General features: G+C 25.9%; 1 protein-coding gene and 2 long non-coding RNA genes across 3 annotated transcripts; 2 read left to right on the top strand and 1 right to left on the bottom strand.

Annotated features, from left to right (window-relative positions):
• Positions 1-795: 795 nt before the first annotated feature.
• On the top strand, positions 796-3,069 carry LOC126896941 (uncharacterized). The gene is made up of 3 exons (XR_007701986.1): positions 796-1,072; positions 2,159-2,315; positions 2,630-3,069. It is a non-coding gene; the product is annotated as an uncharacterized LOC126896941 (long non-coding RNA).
• Positions 3,070-5,345: 2,276 nt separating this feature from the next.
• LOC126896942 (uncharacterized) lies at positions 5,346-13,350 on the top strand. Its single transcript, XR_007701987.1, has 4 exons — positions 5,346-5,649; positions 11,339-11,635; positions 11,904-12,109; positions 13,067-13,350. It is a non-coding gene; the product is annotated as an uncharacterized LOC126896942 (long non-coding RNA).
• LOC126896876 (uncharacterized) lies at positions 9,221-10,533 on the bottom strand. The gene is made up of 4 exons (XM_050670022.1): positions 10,383-10,533; positions 10,134-10,289; positions 9,903-10,064; positions 9,221-9,388 (listed from the first exon to the last, which is right to left on the bottom strand). The coding sequence occupies exons 1-4, from the start codon at positions 10,479-10,481 to the stop codon at positions 9,221-9,223; spliced, it is 585 nt and encodes a 194-aa protein (XP_050525979.1). The 5' UTR covers positions 10,482-10,533.
• Positions 13,351-23,698: the final 10,348 nt, after the last annotated feature.

Here is a 23,698-nt window from a genome sequence, read left to right as displayed (position 1 = left end):
ATTATAAACTCTTTTATTATAAATAATCGTATACGTCTTATTATAAAAATAATTTATTTCATTCAACATTGCTGACGATGCAAATAATAATTTCCTATATTTTGATATTGAATTCAGTTTCAGATAAAAATAAAAGTGAATATTAGTCATTCTAGACATAATAACTGAAGTGAATCATCAAGTACACGAGAAGTTATAATCTCGTAATTTAAATACGTTAAGTGTGCGAGACAGATTCATTGTTAAACTTATTAATATCTAGTATTTTCATCCATATCGTGTATTCGAATGGTTTATCAATAGTAATGAAAGAACTATATTAATAATTAAACAAGATCTGTTACAAGATCATATACTTCAAGGCTAGTTAGATTTTATTTCATATTTATCATCTATAAATCGTAATTTCCTTATTTGGATTACATAATTTAACATCTGTAAAAGTGATACTTAATGAACCAATCAATTTAATGAAAATGTCTGTTACGGTGGTTATTTTACCACCATTCTTGCTAATTACACGATTAGTTTTTTTATGTTATTCATAAAAATATTTCAAAAGCATTTGAATCTTTAAAAAAAAACATGCTAAAATAGTAATTGTTTTTATAAATATTTTGAATCTTATGCGATAATTTTGCAGTAGTATAACTATGTCTAACGTCATTTTTATTTAAAAGTGCTCAGCTTTGTGGCGAAAAAACTAATATGATGTAATAATCTATACTATGATTAATTTATTGGTTGTATTTGATGTTTTTAAAATTTTGTCATGAAAACGGACGACATTTTAAAAATAACAATTCACAGAAATTTTAATTTTTACAAATCTTTTTAAGGTTTTCAAAAAAAAAAAAACATAATTATGTATATGTAATAGCAAAATCACGTACCTTGGATGCTATTAACGGTATGCGTGACCGTGTATAATGAAGTAATTATCTTTTTGAAAATTAAGATTGTTTCATACTAGTGTGTGTCCGTGGGATGAGACAAAACTCAAGACGGATCACGAATAATGAAGATGCAAGCACTGTTAATAATCATTATGTTAAATATTTAAATACAAATTGTAAGTTTTTGTTGCTACCGTCACCACCGTATACTCATTATTCTATTGTGTCTAAAATACAAAATATTTTTTTTATATTGTAGTTTATCTATGTAAGTAGAAGCTTTGTTCAATTTATAACTGTGCACATTTTTAAGTAAAATAGTCAAAATTTTAACAAGTTCAAAATCAAACCAAAATAAATAAATAATGTCGATCACCTAATGATTTAGCTGCAACTTTTGAATTCATTTAATAACAAATTATTTTACACTTTTTAAAATGATTTTTATTTTTAACATTGCTAAAAATGTATAACTTGTTATTGTTAATGCTGTTTCATAACATTATTTATTTCAATTCATATAACTTGCATTGTAATTTACAACTACATTACATATTTGTTCAAAATAACATAAATCGAAAAAATGTATAGCTGTTCTTATTGTTATTGCACAGTTCTTCGGTAAATAAGTTGTATCTAGTGAAACTATGGTGAGTTTGATTACTGTCTAGGAGTTTGTCTGTTATGGTTGTATACTTTAGACGTTTAAGGAGATAAATGCACATAATTCTTTCTAAGCAACCATTTCAATCACACTGTTGACGTTTACGGCTTCAACTCATATAGACTTAGAAATCGTTTTTTTTTAAATTCTTTTTATCAATCTTCAAAACAATATCATGCGTACCACAAAGGGTTTTTCTTGATAGATGTGTCGATATTATTTAAAAATTCTTGATAATTTCTTACATTGAAATTATACATTCAAAAATTCTTACATTGAACATTTAACTATTATATTTCATATCAATGAATTTTGCGTGATTTATTTATGTCGCCGTCAAATGATTTGATCTCTATAAGTTTTTCTTAGAAACAGTTTGTGGGTAACTTATGCATAGTAGATTTAAAGTGTAATTCAACAACAATCAACCATATTGATATAAAAGTGCCATGGGCATTATTTTGCATTTATTATATCCAAAGTGAGAGAACCGTACTAGTTAAATCATCAATAAGTGTATTCATATTAAAAAAGAATAAATATTAAATTAATAAAAAGCCACCATATAATGTCGTGACCGTTTGATTTTCTTTTCTAGTGTGTTTAAAACAACAATGGATCTACTATCTCTTGTACTATTATGGGTTGATAATGGATTGCACAAACGTATACTCACACAGTTCATACATTATAAATTGGAATCAATTATATATTTTATCGGGAATAACCAAGGATTCTGTGAGGGAGAGAGAGAGGTAACTCCTGAGTCTTTATCTAAATGCTCAATTCGATTTAAGTCTTCTGGTCTACCCAGAAGAGCGTATGAAAGTAGAATAATATAATACACGCATAAGTACATACCTTGACCTTATCGGGTGTATAATATAACAATAATAATTGTCGGTACCATTTCCGAACCAGTCATTAGCGTAATTCAGGGCTACTGTACATGAGAAACCAATTAGCTAATGTAAAAGATAACGCCTATTGAAATCATACAATATTATAATTGCTCACATTATAACGCTTTTTGTTTATTTATCTATTTTTTATAATATATTTTGTACAGTTAAACACTTTGTGGTGCACTATAAATTAACACCGTTCGATACGATTGTAAAATATACGAAACCAAATGAGACCAATGGGGATGACTCAGATTAACCACTATTGAAAACCTTTGCATATCTATAGATTAAACTGTTTAGATTCAAAATGACGTTACAACTCGTACTATCAGTCACGACGTTCCTACTGTTTTGCGGATCCATTGAATCAGATACCTCCGGGCACGTAAACAACTGCGTTCGGCGACCCTTTGATAATTGGCCAAAACACATAAACTCAACAACTATCGATTGACAACGCCAAGATACCAGGTTGATGGTTATCCGTAGGCACTCATAGAAGAATCATCGATTAATTTCTCGATCTAACGCTTAGCTTTCTCGGCATGTCCAATCGAAGTTTCGTTGTCACGCGATCTGTGCGCCTTGCCGTCATAAAGATCTGGGCAGCAATGGAACTGTAATGCTATGCGTAAGACACACATCTCAATTGACCGTATGCAACCCATTACTAATCCGAGGTCGTTATACTTGTCGGTGTTCAATAGTTGGAACATGTCATATCGAGGTTCGGGAAGTAAATTGAAACTGCTTTGATACACGTTTCTGAAGAGGTATAACAATGAAATTCATGCAAAATGTTGCTATTTTCTCTTATGTTGTTCATGAAAAAAAAAAAGAAAATTCGCATAAGTAAAACAGTAAAAGGCGTTACTACTATTGATAATGATACCCTTTTAAATCCGTATTTAGTAAATTTCATAATTGTCTCATATTTGCCGATTATCTTGCGTCAGAATCGTTATTACTCAAGTATTATCGCATTAAACCAAAGTAAATTATGTTAGTCACGAAAATTTTACTCGCCTTGACATAGGCCAGCAGCCACCAACACGATTATCATAGCGTAATGACGTATGGACAATATTTCGATTACAATACAAGTACCTCCCGATAATGATAATATTATTATTACACATATAAAACTACATTATATAAATAATGAAAAAAGAAACGATCGCCTAGGGAGGCGGTGACGGTAGTGACCTGATCTCCCGGGTTAAGTAGTGTATATAGTGGCAATAACTGGACGTAGACTGAGTAGGAATAGTAGCTCCGCTTCGAAATGGTAGTCGCAATCTATCGCGACCAGACAATAAGAGCAAGCGTTCCAATAATAAATTATAAAACTACGCGTACACACACACGTTGTTCTATATTTATGTATATGATTTTATTTTTATGAAACCGCAAGGATCAGATAACGGGGGCCGAAGGGTATATTTGGTGCGTGAGTAGTTTGGCCTTAGAGGATCACTCTGATCGAGTCCACGACACGACGACGATGTCGAACGCTGCCAGCTATTTACAATTTCCCCGGCAGTGGGTCTCTCTCGCACATAAGTCTAAAATATCCTGTTTGAACGCTCTGCTACGCCTACACACATGGGCACGCGTTACGAGTCTAACGGATTTCAATACGAGTAAAACTTCGAAAATGTACTTAGCGTAGTACACACAATATAATGACACATTATAATACCCTCTTTATTTCTCTCGAAGGACTCCACGAGTAGACATGGGTACGCAAGAAGGATACAAGAAACGGTTACCACCCGTCGTCGTCCTGATTTTCATTTTGGATATCACAACAGCCGTATAAATTTATCGGGTCAAAGATCTAAATCGGGTGTGTGTAGATACAATACGTAGTATAGGTGGTCTAGATTCGCCACAGTGCAGTCAAATATGAAATTAACTCAAAATAAATGTTGCCATGAATTATACTGCAATGGTAATTTGACACCGAAATGCTCGGTTTTAATTACTCGTTGTGACCTTGGTGAGTTATCTGATGAAGAAAAATATAGTTATGCTCTATATTTTAATATTAGTTTATCGTTAAATTTTGATCTCATTTTACTTAATTATATCATTAATTTTTCAGCAAGGCTTTCAGTCGCTTGCTTTCATATGATAATGTGTGGTAGTACATTAAAATATCAATAATAACCATTTACAAAGATACTCAAAATACTGTATTTTTATGAGGACAGTAATAAACGAGTTTGTTAACTCACTGTACCCTTATTATTATTACTATTTTGTTTAAAAACGATTACAGAACAACTTAAGTATTAATTTAATTTTGTTGGAGATTAAAAATTTTAATATTTGTTTCATTCCATTCAGATTCCCGTAGGTAGTTAAATACGGGAAAAAAATTTGGTTATCGTAATCAATTTTTTTATAATAACTGGTAACTCATAGTTTCTACCCTCATGGTTCAACATTGAGAACAAATAGAAGGATAATAATTAAAACGACTATTTGTTGTATTGTAGTTTATATCGTAAAAGTTTCTTATAGTTGGTCACGATTCTACCAGAGCTTCCTGAAAAAAAAACTAAGAATTATATCTGAACAACGCCTTAAAATTTCTATAAATTGTTATTCATATTTGTAACTCTTATAAATTGTAACTATATTTTTATTACAACTAAAACTTGAGTTTGTTTAAAACATAGATGATTTATAGCCATAAACCAACATATAATGGTAATTTTAATATTTATGATTTATTTATGTTGGCTTTAATATAGTATTTATTGTTTTTATAAATCATTTCTGACATGCGGGCTTTGAAAAAAATATACTTATTTTTATTAGTCACTAAAATTTACTTAATAAACCCTATATGTTTTGTAAGTTCGATAAAAGTTGGAAAAGGTGTATATGATGTAAATAAATATATAAAAAATACAGCAGGGATCCATTAAAGTGGAAATAGTTTTTAGATTAGTATTGATTGCTATCTGACAGTGATTAAAATAACAGTCGTAAAACACTTTGATGCGTATTTAAAACATATTTAAAAATAAATTTAACACATCTCCTAAAAATGGCATGACTTTTAACAATAGAAGTGATTAATAATAGACAATAAGTTACCGGAACTGTTTTCTTTCTTTAATCATATAATACATTTAACAAGCTTTAATTTGAAATAATTTAGAGTTATGTAAGTATTGTGTTAATATCAAAAATATTACAAAATCAGTAATTTTTTTATAAAGTTGTGTGATTCTTTTTCTATAATGATCAATAGCTCTTAGAAATTGTCATTTTAAAAATTTCATCTTACAGTAGTTTATATTAAGTATAATGAAGGTAGGTTTTTCAAAACATTATTAAAATTTGAAAAGAAAAAAAATTTGTTGTTTTCTAGGCCTCCTTGAATTAATTAGTGATAAATGTCATACCTCCAGCAAATCAAGTATAAAATGAAAAATAAAAATATCAACATTGGCTGTTTAATGAAAACTATAATTTTTCGGCACATTATTCTTTATAACTAAGACTAAAGTAAATTGTATATTGGATATTTTTTTTTATAATTGTACATAAGTATATGTAAATGATAAAAGTCATACCCTAGTGACTCTTATATCCTAATATTTTTTCAACAAAGTCCAAACTGAAAAACAATTAAAAAAAATAATAATAACACATAACGCTGATAATTACAACTAGATTTTTTTTTTAAATAATCTTTTGATGTGTAATCGAGTAGAATATATTCAATAACACTTTTTTCTACAAAGTTATGCAAAACTTTTGATCCACGCAATATTTTGTGTTATTGTTTTTTTAATCGTTTTTACAGTTTAGGCTTCGTTGAAAACATATTTTTCATTATTTGTCACTAGAGTATGACTTTTAATATTTGAATATTTTTTTAGTACAAATATAAAAAAAAATTCGGTTAGAAAAGAATATGGAGCATTTTGATTTGGGAAAATTAACACTACGCATCACACCACCACTATCATAATGATGTTATTGTATATGTGACTGAATGGCCACTAATCGATAACGATATATTTTTAAACATATTGTTGTTCATAAATAATTGCATATAGGGGACAATTTGTTTTCAAAAACAACAAAATATTTTATTATTTTTATGTCAAAAATTTAGTCTCAGTTTTACGAGCAATTTGAACGCTTCATTAGCTTGATACGAATTTGTGATTCCATTATGTCCTGTTCAGTGCAGTCAAATTTGTTTAAAAATAAACTACTTAAAAAAATATTGAGCACATATTAGCATATTTTAAAATATTGAAGTGCAAAAGTATTTCCATATGGTCTTTTTTAGATTTTTAAGTTCTCATCTTATGTGTCACTAATAAGAAAAAAATAATAATACAATTTTTTATCTTTAATTTTTTTTGAAATTTTAAAATAACCTATTTCTTATAAAACATATTGATAGGTCGTTAACAACTTTAGGAAAAATACTTATTAATTTACAAAAATTTAAGTACGTTGATTAGGTATGTAGTGCAGCTTGGTGCAAACTGCACTGGTTTACGTATACTCCGCTCTCGTTTTATCATGGAAAATAAATAGTGAAAAATATGTTCTTGATATGCACACAACTGTTAAAAACAGTAACACAAAATATTTGCTATATTTAAGATATTAAATTTATCAAAAAACCACTGATCTTCCAGTATATTTTATGTTGAAATTAATCAATATTTAAAAAAAAAAACCATTTCTAATTGGAATTAATTTATTAATCTTAAGTATTAAGTGTTGAATGCATAAAGAATTTAATGATATTTTGACTTTCTTTTATCCTTCTAGTTATCTTTAATTTTTTAATTGTTTAACCACGTATAATATATGAAATAGTTTGATGAGTTTTAGCAAGGTTCTCAAGTGAACACGTTGGATAATTAATTTGTACATGAATATTATCTATTTTATAAGTTTATATCGTTAAAAGAACTATCAGTTTTACGCTAATTATGAAATTCAAAATCGGTTGAAAGACATGTTATTGTACGTAAAGTTAATCTTGAAAGGTTATTTATGCCAAACTTGGGAAAAATTTAGTGCCTTCCGTTTTTAGACTGGGACTAGAGGAAACTTTGCACTTGCAGTCCATCACATCAGACCGGAGGTGACAGATTTTACAGCGATTAAAAAGGAAAACCGCAATCATCTGTTGTTTAAACATTACTACAAACGGGCTGTGAGAACATCTGTTTATAGGTTTGACAATGAATAACACATACCACGTTTACGGTACTGATGATGGCAACAAGCCGTTTACAGATTGTCAATAATAATCAACGACAATTGCTGAGTAGCTCTTGCGATAGATGTGTCTTGTCATGTATATTTGCGGCTATGGTGGCTTCTATGTTCTCACCGATAGATCTACTTTGCTATTTCATTAATGTTAGTAAAACATCAATCACAGCGAGATATGAAGATTTGCCATACTCGTATTCATTCTTAGTCTTTTGTTTCATATAGATAAACTTGTTCTGTGTATGGATCGTTATACATATATTGTGATAAGTCTAAACGTACCATTATGCCAAATACATTGAACTTCGGCTTAGGTTATATTAAGTTACAAATGATTAAGCTCAATCGACGTTTTGATGACAATATAATAATATTTTCTACCCCAATAATGTCATATTAGATATGTATTACTACTATACAAGCAATTGACAAACAACTCAAAAACTCAATTTTGAAAAATTTTCAGGAGAAACAAAAAACTATTTACTTTTACATTCAATGCATCTTTGACTTTAATTTTAAACGGAAAAAATGCATATACTAAAATTCCAAACTAATTGTAACATTTACAAGCGTTATTATAGTGTCAATATAAAACGTTTTAAAGTGCTCTACAATAAACGTAACTTTTGTATTAAAAACATTTTAAACAATCAATTCCATACAATATTGAAATAAACACGATTTAATAACGCTAAAACGTAAAACAATAATTTTTTTTTAGATTTGCGGCCTTAGGTTACTTTATAAAGTTTTAATCATTAAAAACAAATAAAAAATCTTTTAATTTAAACCATTTTTAAAGTTTAAAATATGTATATAGAGTGTTCAGAAAGTAAGAAAACGGGTTTCTATTGTTCTCATTGTTTGTAACAATTGACCTGTTACCTTACTTATTGAACCCTCTGTACATATACATTATTTGTGTACATATTATAAATAAAATGTTTTTGTTGAAATTATAAATTAAGCGACATGACACACTGTAATCATTTTAAAATTCATATCTCATAATCAGTGGTTTTTCATAACTCATGGTTTTAGTTGAATAAATACATTAGGCCTTGTATATAATTATAATTATATATGTTTTTTCAATTATTTAGGCATAAAAATATACTCAGCTAAAGAGAATCAAAATTGATGAACAAAAACTTTAAATACTCACATTTTGGATAGAAAAATTATTTTTTTTTTTTCAAATTATTCCCAATTATGTTAAAAACTACAAAAATATTGAATGATTATACTTGAAAAACCAATCTATATATTAAAGTTTTGGTATTTAGAATAAATATATATATATATATATATATATATATATATATATATAAATGTATAAATGTAAAATTATTATCATACATGTTTCAAAAAATAATTATAATTGAATCTAGATAAAAGATCTATTCCCATGGTCTTTTTATATCAATTACTAAACACAGACAACCAATCATGTCATTATTTTTATTTGTGTAAANAAAGATCTATTCCCATGGTCTTTTTATATCCATTACTAAATACAGACAACCAACCGTCTCATTATTTTTATTTGTGTAAAATAACTTAAACTTGTAAGTTCCGTAAAAAAACTCCTTTGGGAAATTAGATTGTTCAATTAATGACAAATCAAATCCATCCATTATATAAATCCCCTGCAATGAAAATATATTAAATAAACTAAAATTTTGAAACTTAAATGCATTTTTATGCATTTTATTGAAATATTAAAAATAATATCAATACATATATAATCTCTGGGGAATTGAACAATTTTCTAAAAAGTGACAATAACTATATATTATAGTATATTCTAAACCATTTTATGTTTAATATTTTCCCAAGAAAGTAACTAAACTCTNAGTATATTCTAAACCATTTTATGTTTAATATTTTCCCAAGAAAGTAACTAAACTCTAGTACTTAGAGGAAAACCTGTACAGACTGATGAAACCATATCAAACTTCGATACCTATGTACTAAGTTTGTAACGCATCGTTTGGTCATATTTTACAAACATTTATAAATAAAAATATGACTATAATATTATTTTTTTTTATAATCATATCTGATCATGTATTTTTAAAAAGAATTGCAATATATTTTAATTCTCATAATAATTTAAAATTAGAATACATAAATTACATAAAATGTTTATTTTTCACTTACTGGTAGTATCGGGCAACCTTTAAAGTTCCCTTTTGTACAAAAATCATTCCATACTTTCCCCATAAACATTTTTAAAGTAGAACATGCATCTTTGTTTTGATAGACAAATGCATTGTCTACCCATCCACCAATTTTTGACCAAATAGCCATATTTATATTGAACTAAATTCAAAAATTATATATTTTTATTTAAATTGATACAGATTAAATTGCTTAAATATAGAAACTTACATATATATTTTCATCAAATCCAATGTAGGCTGTAGTGTTTCCCCTTAATACGGTCTTTGTTGCAGTAACTTTTGATAAATACCAATTTAAATTTATAGGATAAGTATTATTTCTATTACAAGGAAAGACTGCTTTAAATACTAATTTATATTTTCCCTGAAATTCCAATTATAAGTTACAGCATTATAGTTTTTATATTTTTATTAACTAAATGATTGTATAGGATTGATTTAATTTTTGATAACCTACGGCTGCAAGATTTGGTCTGTCCATCACTCTTATAAAATCTCCTGACACTGTTTTAAAAATTACAATCATAGAACATAAAAAGAAATGTTTGCGGTTCATACTGAATTTTAAATATTGCAAATTTTTATTAATTAAATGACTACTGTATTGAATCAACTCGATTTTTCAACAATATATTGTTTACATATATTACCTGATAAATTTAGTATAATCATTATTGTTGTTGTTGCATTCATTGTTATTGCAGTTACTAAAGATAAATAAGATTATAATGAAACAGGTCATTTAGTTTTCATGAAAATATATCGTGGAATAACTATTTATTTTTTAGATAATTTTTTATAACTTGTTATTAATATATATATTATATTAATATATTATTTACCTTGTAAAATAGTATACTAAAAATTGATCACTTGTGGTTAATATTTTTTTTTAATTTAAAATTATATTAAAAATATTTATTTATAACTAAAAGTATTGTACTCAAAATCCAACAGAAGTTATTAAAAAATTTTTGATACGTATTTCGGGATCTACACCCAAAGAAAAACCTCAATCAATTATGATAGAGAAATTTTATCAAGGGTATATGATAATAATTTTTATTATTATTATTTAGTAAGATTAATTAGATATTGAACGTGGTATGTCTAAAATATTAGAATAACACATTTATGAAATATTTAAAAGTTGTTCTCGATATATTTCTTGGCAAAATTTACGAATAAGTAATAATTTACATACCTAATACTGTGATATTTTTAATCATTAAATTTTACCCTTTAAAGGGTAAGTATACATGATATTCATACATAGAGTATGCCCTGAACTCATATGTAATTAATCTTAAGCTGTTATCAAGCTATCAACATTTTTTTAGAAAAGGACTATAAAATGGATATTTTAAAATTTTGACATAATCAAAAAAATTAATTAAACCTTTTTTTTATTAGAAATATATAATAGATAAAAGTGTTATTATCGTGGTCTAAAAATACAAAGAAGGTTAGAAAATAAATTACAACTAATTGATTAAAGATCAAAAGTCATTGAATTTGTCATATCTTCATCACTCACTGCAGAGGGCGTCGATCACTAATACATGTAATGCTATCGATTTATATACCACATTTGTTTGATAAGGAAAATGCTTCTCCTAATAAATGTCTATAATTTTGAGAAAAAAAATATCTTCATAATATTTAATAAACAAACAACACTAAAAAGAAATTGAAGATGTTGATGTCTTGGTGAGTTTTTTTTTATTATGCAATACTGATAAATTTAATATAAGCGCCACTGATTCATCTTGTATATAAAATAGTTTCCATAGCTACTTTTCCTTGTAATGAAAATGTAGAATATTTTTTGGGACTTTGTTATCAAATAACTTAACCACAAAACTGTTTTTAAAGGAAATACTGTAGTAAAAATTCCCAGACTCTTAACTGTCACGAACGCATAAAAACTAATATTATAAACATAGTAACAGTCACTGTATTTTTATATTTATTTTAGCTTGGCTTACGGATTGATGACCGAATTGATTCAACCTTTTTTCAAACGTATTTGTTATCTAGTTGCAACAGGATGTGTGTGTCAATTATTTTTTAAAATTTTGTTAATTATTAGTTATAACTTCTAATTAATAAAATTTTTTTTTGTACTTGCGTCCTATTGCAACTAGACAAAACACATATGGTGCAACAAAAATTTATTTATAGGTAATTAATTTCTGATTTACATATAGTAAATAAAATTTGTTTTTAAAAAATATATTTTTAGGCTCTTTCTGTTTTCTATATAAACTGTATTTTTACTTTTACTTTTAATGAAATATACAATCATCGTTTTAAAATAAATCACTAGATGAATCGCAAAATAAATAGATTATTGGAAAAATTGTGTTTTGATATAATTTTGTTACATATAATTTTTAATTTACCAGCTAATAATTACTTTTTAGGATCACCCTTATAACATATATGGGTGTCAACTTTATTTTTTAAATGGTAACATACATATTTAATTAACTTATAAAATATCAAATTATCAAATTAAGAAAATGACTGGTCGATAATAACTTTTGTAATAGTACTTTGGATGAAATTCTCATTTTTATACTAGGGCGGAACGAAAAATACAACAGGGAAATTACTAATGATAGAAATAGCAGTAACCACTCCTCACATCCAGTCATTACTTTATATTATTAATAAATTCTGAAATACTGTCCCATAAATTGTTATTAACCAGTAATTTTCTTAATTAGATTATTTTCTATTTTATAAGCTAGTTAAATATATAAATTTCCGTTTAGAAAAATAAAGTTGATACCCCTTTAAGTTATAAGGGATAATCCTAAAAAATAATTATTAATTTCTAAATATAGAATTATTTGTAACTAAAAAAATTAAAAATCATTTTTCCAATACTGTTTTTACTTTGCGATTATCGAGTGGTTTATGATAAATCGATCACTCTGTATTCAATATTTATTTTGTCAAATATTTATTGCATTTAATCAAAATTTTCGCATAGGCATAAAATATTCTGCCCAATAAGTTGTTTGTTATATATTAAGTTATATACTAAGTTCTTTAGTTACACGATTAAGATAATTTTTTAGAATGTAATGAATATTTTATGAAGTTTTTTTGTATTGTTTTATTCTATTATAGCTAAATAATGAATGAACTACAGGAAAAAATTACTGTCTCATAATACTGATAGAAGAATTGGTATGAATATGATAATGTTAAAATATAATAAATTGGAAGTTGACCAATTATTTACCACATTAATATACAATGCTTAAAAATAGTTGAATTGATAAGTTAATGGCAAATTAAACATACCTAGTATCACACGATTTGTATTATAATTTAAAAAATAAATGATTTACAGAACCTGATCTTAGCTGATTGTTGTAAAAGTAAGAACACTGTAGTAGCTAGATTTATTTTAAAATAGGACTCAAAAATTTAATTCATTCAAATATTTCTTGTTATAAATAAGTTATTAGAACTATCAATTATTAAATCGTTTTATAGATATAAAACGATTTAAGTATAATATATAGTCTACATATATTTAATATATGCAGACAATTTTTTTTTGTTAAAAACGATTGTTACATTGCTGGTAATATTGTTACAAAATCTAGCCTACAATGAATAATTAAAATAGTCACGTATAGTGAATGATATTTCGTGGACCAAATAATAATTAAATCTCAAAATTAATCAATATATTATAGTCTTTATTTAATTGGAATACCACTACCACCTTATTCATAAGTTTATTATATATTTGTAATCGTGTCGTTACACCTAACACCTTAATCGCTCTATATATGATGTTATGTATAAGATATACAGCACGATTTGTGGAGAGAGACAACAGTGCCGGTCATCGTGGCCAGAAGGGTTCAACCTCTGTAGTAGTAGAAACAACTGCTTTGAAATGGTGTAACCTACGATGACCTAACATACATCTATCAACTCTTTTGTGTATACTCATTGCAGACTCAAGTGTGAGACACGAAATTGTTATTTAGATGACCATCGAAATTAAGTTTTCACGTTGATGTTTTTTAGTTTGTAAGAAGTACTATTTTTCAAATATTTTTAATTTTATTCAACAAAAAAACGTAATATTTATTTAGTGATTAAAAAAGTATCTGAATTATAAAGGTGATTTACGTGAGTCCAAAAAATAAAAATTGTCCAAGTTACATGGAATTTAACTGTCTATTATACAATATACACAATGTTCACATACTTGTTAATAAACTTTAAATAAATTTTCTTAACAAAATCATGAATAAATAATGCAAGAAAATATATTTATATAAAATTACTATTTTAATACTACTAATAACTGTGTAAGGGAGACAAATTACTCGAAAATATCTTTTTAAATATATAGAAAAAACACATTTCATAGATAGTGATATAATAGTAATTTGATTTTTTTTATTCATTACTTTTTGTAAAATCTCTAATGTATCAAATTAGAAATAATATTCCATCTAAACTTGTTATCATACATGTTTAAACAAATAATTATAATTGAATTTAGATAAAAGATCTATTCCCATGGTCTTTTTATATCAATTACTAAACACAGACAACCAATCATGTCATTATTTTTATTTGTGTAAAATAACTTAAACTTGTAAGTTCCATAAAAAAACTCCTTTGGGAAATTAGACTGTTCAATTAATGACAAATCAAATCCATCCATTATATAAATCCCCTGCAATGAAAATATATTAAATAAACTAAAAGTTTGAAACTTAAATGCATTTTAATAAAATATTAAAAATAATATCAATACATATATAATACCTGGCAAATTGAACAATTTTCTAAAATAGTAACAAAAAATATATACTATAATATAATTTTTTCCGAGAAAGTAAATTAGAGGAAGGAAAATCAGTACAGATTAATGAAACCAAATCAAACTTTGATACCTATGTACTGAGATTGTAACGCATTGTTTGGTCATATTTTACAAACATTTATAATTAAAAATATGATTATAATCTAATTTTATTTATAATCATATATGTTCATGTTTTCTTAAAAAATCAAACATATTTAAATTCTTACAATTATTTAAAATTAGAAAACATAAATTACATATAATGTTAATTTTCCACTTACTGGAATTATCGGGCAACCTTTAAAGTTCCCTTTTGTACAAAAATCATTCCATATTTTTCCCATAAACGATTTTAAAGTGGAACATGCATCTTTGTTTTTATAAACAAATGCATTGTCTACCCATCCACCAATTTTTGACCAAATAGCCATATTTATATTGAACTAAATTCAAAAATTATATATTTTTATTTAAATTGATACAGATTAAATTGCTTAAATATAGAAACTTACATACAAATTATCATTAAATTCGATATGTAATGTAGTATTTCCCTTTAATACACTCTTTGTTGCAGTAACTTTTGATAAATACCAATTAAAATTTATAGGATAAGTATTACTTCTATTACAAGGAAAGACTGCTTTAAATACTAATTTATATTTTCCCTGAAATTCCAATTATAAGTTACAGCGTTATAGTTTTTATATTTTTATTAACTAAATGCTTGTATAGGATTGATTTAATTTTTGATAACCTACGGCTGCAAGATTTGGTCTGTCCATCACTCTTATAAAATCTCCTGACACTGTTTTAAAAATTACAATCATAGAACATAAAAAGAAATGTTTGCGGTTCATACTGAATTTTAAATATTGCAAATTTTTATTAATTAAATGACTACTGTATTGAATCAACTCGATCTTTCAACAATATATTGTTTACATATATTACCTAATAAATTTAGTATAATTATAATTGTTGTTTTATAGTTATTGTCATTGTAGTTACTAAAGATAATTAGGATTTTTATGAAACAGGTAATTTAGTTTTCATGTAAATAATTGTGTAATAACTATTTATTTTTTAGACAATTTTTTATAACTTTAATATATATTCTTTATAACCTTGTAAAATATTATAATAAAAGATCACTTATGGTTAATATTATTTAAAATTGAAATTATATTAAAATTATTTATTTATAACTAAAAATATATTAAAAATATTCTACTCTAAAAGCCATAGAAGTTATTAAAAAAATTGCGGATACGTATTTCAGGATTTATGTTACCATTATCAACGCTAAATACAAAATGATTAAATAAAGCATTATTAGCCTATAAAACAGTTACAAAACACTGGGACTATGTTAGTTATTATTACTCAAAGATGACATCGTATCATTGTTTCATTAAAATAATTTTTCATATTATTATTTAGTAAGATTAATTAGATATTGAACGTGGTATGTCTAAAATGTTAGAATAACACATTTATGAAATATTTAAAAGTTGTGCTCGATATATTTCTTGGCAATATTGTATTTTTATATTTATTTTAGATTGGCTTAAATTTTGCTAATTATTAGCTATAATTTCTAATCAATTAAAATTTTTTTTGTACTTGCGTCCTATTGTAACTGGACAAAATACATATGGTAAAACAAAAACTTGTTAATAGGTAATTTATTTGTGATTTACATATTGTAAATAAACTTTGTTTTTTAAATATATATTTAGAAACGCTAACTAAAAAAATAAATTATGTGTTTTCCAATATTGTATTTATTCTACGATTAATCGAGTGATTTATGATAAACCGATCACTCAGTATTCAACATTCATTATGTCATATATTTATTGCATTTAATCAAAATGTTCGCATAGTTGTTTGTAAATATTTAAATAACATCTATCTTATTTCTCACTATATATAGTAATAATTAAGATTTAAGATTTTATTAGTTATTCAATAAAAATATAAATAAAATATTGCTACAATAGAGAAATTTAGCTATTTTATTGTATTATAAACTCCATGTGTTCTTAAAAATATGATAAAATGCTATTTGCCCATAAATACATTACTTGATTATGAAGAGATCATTATCATTCGAACGAGAATTGGATAAAACTATCTGAGTTATTTATTCCTTATTTTAAAAGTTAAAGTACCAATTTGTGGTACATTCTCATAATAAATCACATCATTACTGACTGCTTAAAATCTCAATTGCCGTATATTGCTAGAAAATGACTTTTCCTAAGTATATTTAGAAAATAAATAAAATACGATAAATCAGTTCTTTACTAACCAAGACTTAGCTAATTAATTGTAAATAAAATTTATTGAATATTTGATCACATAACAATAATTATCAAAATTCATAAATTGTAAAAATAAATGTAGATTAATGATAGTTATAGTGGTTAAAGTATTTTAATACACAAAAAATTTAATTAAAAATCATTATATACATTATTATACTATTTAGAATATTATCAATAACATCTAATACAGAGTTATTTTTTTATCATAACGCACTCATCTACTCACAGATAAAAATAATTCAACATTTATTTTTTTGGTTACCTTTAGTTACATATCATTCTTGTATTATGAGCTATGTATTTTTTTTTAAGTTCATTTTTTATGCTTATGCTAGATGTCAATTATGTTTTTTTAAACACATATTTTTATTTTAATAAAATGTTTGAGGTTTTATTTTAATAGCAAATGACATCTAATTTTTTAATATCACTTTATTCTATTATTAAATGAAATAATTAAAATTTGAAATGTTTAAATTAATAAATATGTATAATATATGAAATATTAAAAATTCAGCTAGCTAATGTTTTTTATGATGTTGCTATTCACATATACGCAGTATTTATTGTCAATTATGACTATTGGCAGATATATTTTCTGTATAGCCAGTTAGGGGCTAATTCTTCATTCTCCTTGTCACCCGACCCACCTAGTTACGCCTATGCTTAAGAGAGTTTCTTAGTTGCACCATTCAATTCTATTTTTCTAATAAACATGACACACCCATTAACCACTATTTTATACGACAAAATATGTCCTGTTTACAAGAAGAATATTCACGACTTTGAAAAAAAAGAACTTTTCCTCTATAAAGTATAACTTTGGATATCTATATTGTAATATAAATATTTGAAATGTATTTATATAACTCCATACCTGAGATTTTCTAATAACTGATAATAGTTATTTTGTTGAAAATATGTTAACATCTTGTCAAGCTGTTAGCAATATGTTGTATCAAAGCTAAACAATAAATTTTTTAAATAAATTTTCAGTAATAACCTTATAAATCTTAATAAACAGGCATCACATTTCTTAATACTATAATAATGCTGATTTATGTTGATTTAAAAAATATTGGGATTGTATTACCAAAAATATCCATTTGACACCTAAAATAGTCCAGAGATTCAAATTAAAATTTTTTTTGTTTATAGTTAATATAACAAGATTTTGTTTTGTACAGATAAAAAAATGAAATAATTTAGAAACCCAACCAATTGAACGTTGTTCGTAACGTTAACTAAGTATTGTTAAGTAAGCTTCTTATGAATTTTGTTTATGTACAATTACAATTAATAAGAATTTATAATATAATTGTCTTAGTATAAATACATTATATTTTCATTTGGTTCAGATAAATAAGAACAGCTGATGTGAGCGTAGATGATGTGGATATCGTGTCAAGTGGAAATTTAGGATATGCGTGATCGACCACAAGTAGTCTGGATTAAGGCGAAGAAAAAGAAGAAGATATTATTAAATATTAGTACAGTGTTATAATAATATAAATTAATAAACGTTTAAATCAAAAGAAAAAAATTAATTACTCAACAAATATTTTAAAATATAAAGGTTTTGAAATTTTTATTTTTCGAGAACTAAAACGTCAAATAATTTTATAAGTTAAATTAATTTTTGAATTTGAAAAATTTGTTAAATCAACATTATAGTTCTAAATTTGTTTTATTTCCCTGTCATTTACAAATTTTTATAATTATTCATTCATATATCATATATCATTATCTTGTTCTTGATTTATTTAATAATTAATAAATATATTTATAATATATGTTTTTTTTTATTATAAAATTGATATCGATAAATCACGATGTTTAATGCAAGATTTTTCCCTGATTGTTTGTAATAATTATTACATTTATTAATTATTAATTATAATTAATACATAGATGCAATTTCAATAACATTTTTGGAGCGTCTCATTACATATAATCTCTTCCTTCCTAACGTTCTTAATCTTCTTTTTTTTCCTCCACTCATCCATCTAAGCATTCTCGTCTCTGCTACACTCATTCTTTGCTCTACTTTCTTATCAACCGCCCAACACTCTAAACCATACATCATAACTGGTCTCACTATAGTCATGTAGAATTTACCTTTCAGCCTTATTGGAATTCTTTTATTGCATAAGACGTCAGACCCTTCTCTCCACTTCAACCACCCGCACTTAATTCTGTGTCTTACATCCTCGTCAATACCACCACTGTTTTGCACAACTGACCCTAAATACTTAAAACTCTCCACCTCTTCAATCACGTCCTCGCTTATTGTCACTGACCTTCTCATTTCACCTACCTCGTGTTCTCCTTTGTCAAACTGTACTCCATATACTCTATCTTACTTCTACTTATTCTTAAACCCTTTTCTTCCAGAGCTGATCTCTACACCTCTAGCCTTTGATTTATTTCCTCCCTATTTTTTCCTATTATCACTATCCTTATTTTTTCCTAACTTAACATGCTACAGAGAGTGGTGGCCTCCTTTCACATTTTAGGGAGTCAAAGATGATACTTTGTTAGGTCAATGTGGGACGGGATAGGTATTATGGCCGGCTTATTTCATCATAAAAAATCTCGTTGGTACCCTGGAGAACGAACCCGGGACCCTGTGCGCCGAGAAATACGTTTTTACCCACTAGATCAGGCCTTATTTTGGTACTTATAAGCGTTTTAATTATTCAATAAATCAGAAAAAAAATGTCTCTTCTCATTATTCCAGCTAAAGATGCTTTGTTTAAATAACATTAAACTATTATTTTTAGTTCTTAAGTAAGCTATATTTTAATTGATATTAAAACATGTCGTATAGAATGTTTTAATATAGTAAAACTTATAGCTTAGTATTTTAACATTTTCACTCTAATATATAAACTTTATCAACTAAAACGATTTTTTTAAACAGGAATAAGATGATATAACTAAAAAATATATATTTATTACTTATATCGAATTAATATTTTTATTCTTTGAGAATGACTTATATTTTAAATTTCTGTTAGTATACAAGAAAAAGAACACTTTCTTTGTTTTTCAAATGTTTTAAGAAACGTTATTTACATAACTATTCACAAAAGGTAAATAATAATTTAACAAAAATATTTAGGGTGAGTGATGTATTGTTGATTACTAACTCCTTCTAAAATTTTAATTATTTTGAGATTATTTTTTTTATATTACCATTATTAATGCTTATAATTACAAAAATAATGTTAGATTTTTTTGTTCTAAAAATTTTGTAATATAACATTAAAGTAAAATAATTACGAACACAAATTTCAGTTACTAGTGAATATAACTTTGTTATAAAAATTGGAAACAAACACTTAACAGAGTGTTTTACTATATTAAAATTTTGATTTTTTCTAATATTTAAAATAGTCTTTTTTTAGCTTTCTTCGTGTAAAATATATTAATGAATGGATAACAACTGAAGGATATGTAATTATTAAATTATGAGTGTTTTAATATATAGAGTGGTATGAACTTAAATTTTACACATCCAATAGTAGTTAGTATAAATATTAGTGAAAATGAAATATTATATTATATTTTTATAAAAAACTGTAGCACAGTCGGGTCATGATACAGTGGGGACGTGGTATAGTTAGGACAAGTATAAATGATATCTGTCAGTGATTAAAATCACTATCATAAGAAATACTTAGATACAAATCTGTAAATAGTGTTTAATATTAAGAATTTGGAGGATTATTCCAAACGCAAAAGAAACTGCTATTTCCATATTTATATCCTGATTACAAGTTTTATGCTATATAAGCGTAATATATGATTAAATATCTATGCAATTTAAGTTCCAAAAAAATACATCAAGTAAAATTAATTCCTTCTCAGATTCACATTAAAGATATTGTTTCATAAAAATAAATTTTGATGAAATTTTATTATTTAAATATTAGTATATAATATTATTTATAGACATTGTTCAAAAGTTTTTAGTTCGATTAAAACATGATTTGAACACCATAATACGTTTAATAATATTGTGTATTATAAACACGTACTTGATTTACATCGTTGGCCAACAATAATCCTATATGACTATAGTCGCATAGTATATCTTGAACATACTTAAGATATCCATCAATAACGCCTAAACATTTAACATAAATGTATAAAACCATTACAGTTTTTTAAAGATTATTTTGATATGCTTATCTAGTATTATCTGATAAATTTTTGTTTGGTTAACTCAGACAGAATATTTATTGCAGAGACTTAATAATAAGTGATATAACCAACATACATTTATCATTACANAGAATATTTATTGCAGAGACTTAATAATAAGTGATATAACCAACATACATTTATCATTACATTACATTAGTTCATTTCACCTCGTACAGTTTTATGCGAAATTATGATGTCAAAAATAAAGATATAAAATATGATAGTTAAACTGATATATTTTATTTAAAAATATTATATAGAGAATCTTTAAAAATTGTCGATTTAGACTATAAATAGACGTTTTTTTTATAAAAGAAGACACAAGTCATTTTTTGAGAAAACTTGTACATGTATTATGGGTTAATTAATGATTATTGGTTTATATGATCAGATTATTTTTAAAAATTCAGTACAATTCTACAAGTATCTAGTAACAAAAACGTGTAACTGTTTGGTACATATGTACGTGAACAAATTACCCACACAAAAAGAAAGAATTAACGAAAACAATTTCTGCATTCCCTAGTAAATAATAATATTCTGTAGTAAGTTTAAAATGGATAATGGTCATTGTTCTCGGTCGTTGGATGTGATCATAGTACTAGTGACAACCTCTTTCAATGATTATTGCGTTTAAGACGTAAGCTATTAAAATGGACAATAAAATGACATAAATAAGTTATTTCCTGATTAAATGTAAAAACGATAACGATGACCAAAAAAAGGAAATTTACTAACGATATCATTTAGCAAAACACAATTAGCATTGTGCTTACAATCTGATTGCAGTATTAGTTATGCCAATGTAATTTCCGTAGTTTAATCTATAAAATATACAGAACCAAATATAAAACATTTGTTTCCGTAGGACTTGTTAACGGTGTTTTTAGATAATACAATAATAATACTACAACATCGTTGTCTTTTATTAAAATAACTATCTTTTTCTAAGATTGTCTTTGGGATTAACTTGAATAAACTTATCTTTTCTTAATACAAACCTTAGTATGTTACAATGTAAACTTGATATTTTATGAATTCATCAAAGTTATTCAATTCAAGAAACAATGGTAGTGTAATTGTTATGTAAACATTTGTGTGTGGGTGGTTCCACTATCAGTATGCACTCGTGGAAAGAGGAGTGTTACACCACTTTTATCATTTTAGATTGTGATGAATGTCACTGTCAAAAGCTACTGGAGCAAAGACAAGAGTATTATTTGCATTTTTACGTCCACTCCTTCCACTGCTCTTTACCGACAAAGTCTTTTGATGGTATTCGCTCCAGGTGATACGATCGTGAGTTTCCCGCCCCCATTGCTCAACATCACTGACCGGCGGCTACTGCGGCGATAGCAGCAACATTATCTACACAACTTGGTGTTAAAAACCTGTTTATACATTAAATATCTTCTCGGTACTCGCTTTCAGCCTCCTTAGTCCGCTCCTCATACGCCACCGCGTTCAACAGTGAAATCGTCGAGAAAATGATACAGTAAAAATGGCGCAATTTTTATGTTTCTATTTCTCTTAGCGAGTACATAGTGACCGCAACTATGTAATCTGCACACAAGCTCCATCCATGTTATATTTCCTATTCTTATTTTAATATATTTATAACTTAAATGAAGTGTACAAAGATATTTTATGTCTTGCTGAAGACATAAATTGGTAAAGAAAGAAAAGATACNTTATGTCTTGCTGAAGACATAAATTGGTAAAGAAAGAAAAGATACCAAAAATTAGTTTTTGATTAATATTATTAGCTACAAATAATGTAGTTTGTAACATTTGATAACTTTATTTGATATTTCAAACGATTATTATTAAACACTATATTAAAATTATATTCACCGATAAAAAACATTTNACTATATTAAATTATATTCACGGATAAAAAACATTATCATAATAATTAAGTTGAAAATTTGTTAATAATACAAGAGAGTATAGAATTATTATCTTAAATCTCATTTTGTTTTTATATTAATTTGTCACTATCATCACTAGTTTATCAAAATAAAAATAGCAAACTGGAAAATACTTTTGTAAAATCAAAATTAACAAAAACCCAGCACAGTGGTGACGTGGCATAGTTGGATCAAGTATAATGATATCTGACAGTGATAAAAATCACTATCAAAAAAAAACTCTTCGATGGAAATCTTTAGATAGTGTTTAATTTTAAAAAATTGGTGGATTATTCCAAAAGCTTCATAAACTGCTAGTTCCTTATTAATATCCTGATTAAGATAAAGTATGTCGAATGAAAAAGGGATTATTAAAAAATAGTATTTCCCATAAAAAAATTATATTGATCAATACACTTTTCAATAAGTTATAGCATTATAAAGTTAAAAATGTAAAAAATAAAAT

This window comes from Daktulosphaira vitifoliae, unplaced genomic scaffold (assembly GCF_025091365.1).
Source record: "Daktulosphaira vitifoliae isolate Bord-2020 unplaced genomic scaffold, ASM2509136v1 Scaffold_1, whole genome shotgun sequence".
NCBI classification, from domain to species: domain Eukaryota; kingdom Metazoa; phylum Arthropoda; class Insecta; order Hemiptera; family Phylloxeridae; genus Daktulosphaira; species Daktulosphaira vitifoliae.
The sequence above is the reverse complement of the archived record's forward strand: the minus strand, read 5'-3'. Positions and strand labels throughout refer to the sequence as shown.

Coding starts and splice junctions, on each gene's coding strand:
- LOC126896876 (XM_050670022.1), bottom strand. CDS start 10,481: ATGAACCGCAAACATTTCTTTTTATGTTCTATGATTGTAATTTTTAAA. Junction 10,290..10,382: donor ACAGACCAAATCTTGCAGCC/GTAGGTTATCAA, acceptor TTGGAATTTCAG/GGAAAATATAAATTAGTATT. Junction 10,065..10,133: donor GATTTGATGAAAATATATAT/GTAAGTTTCTAT, acceptor TTTTGAATTTAG/TTCAATATAAATATGGCTAT.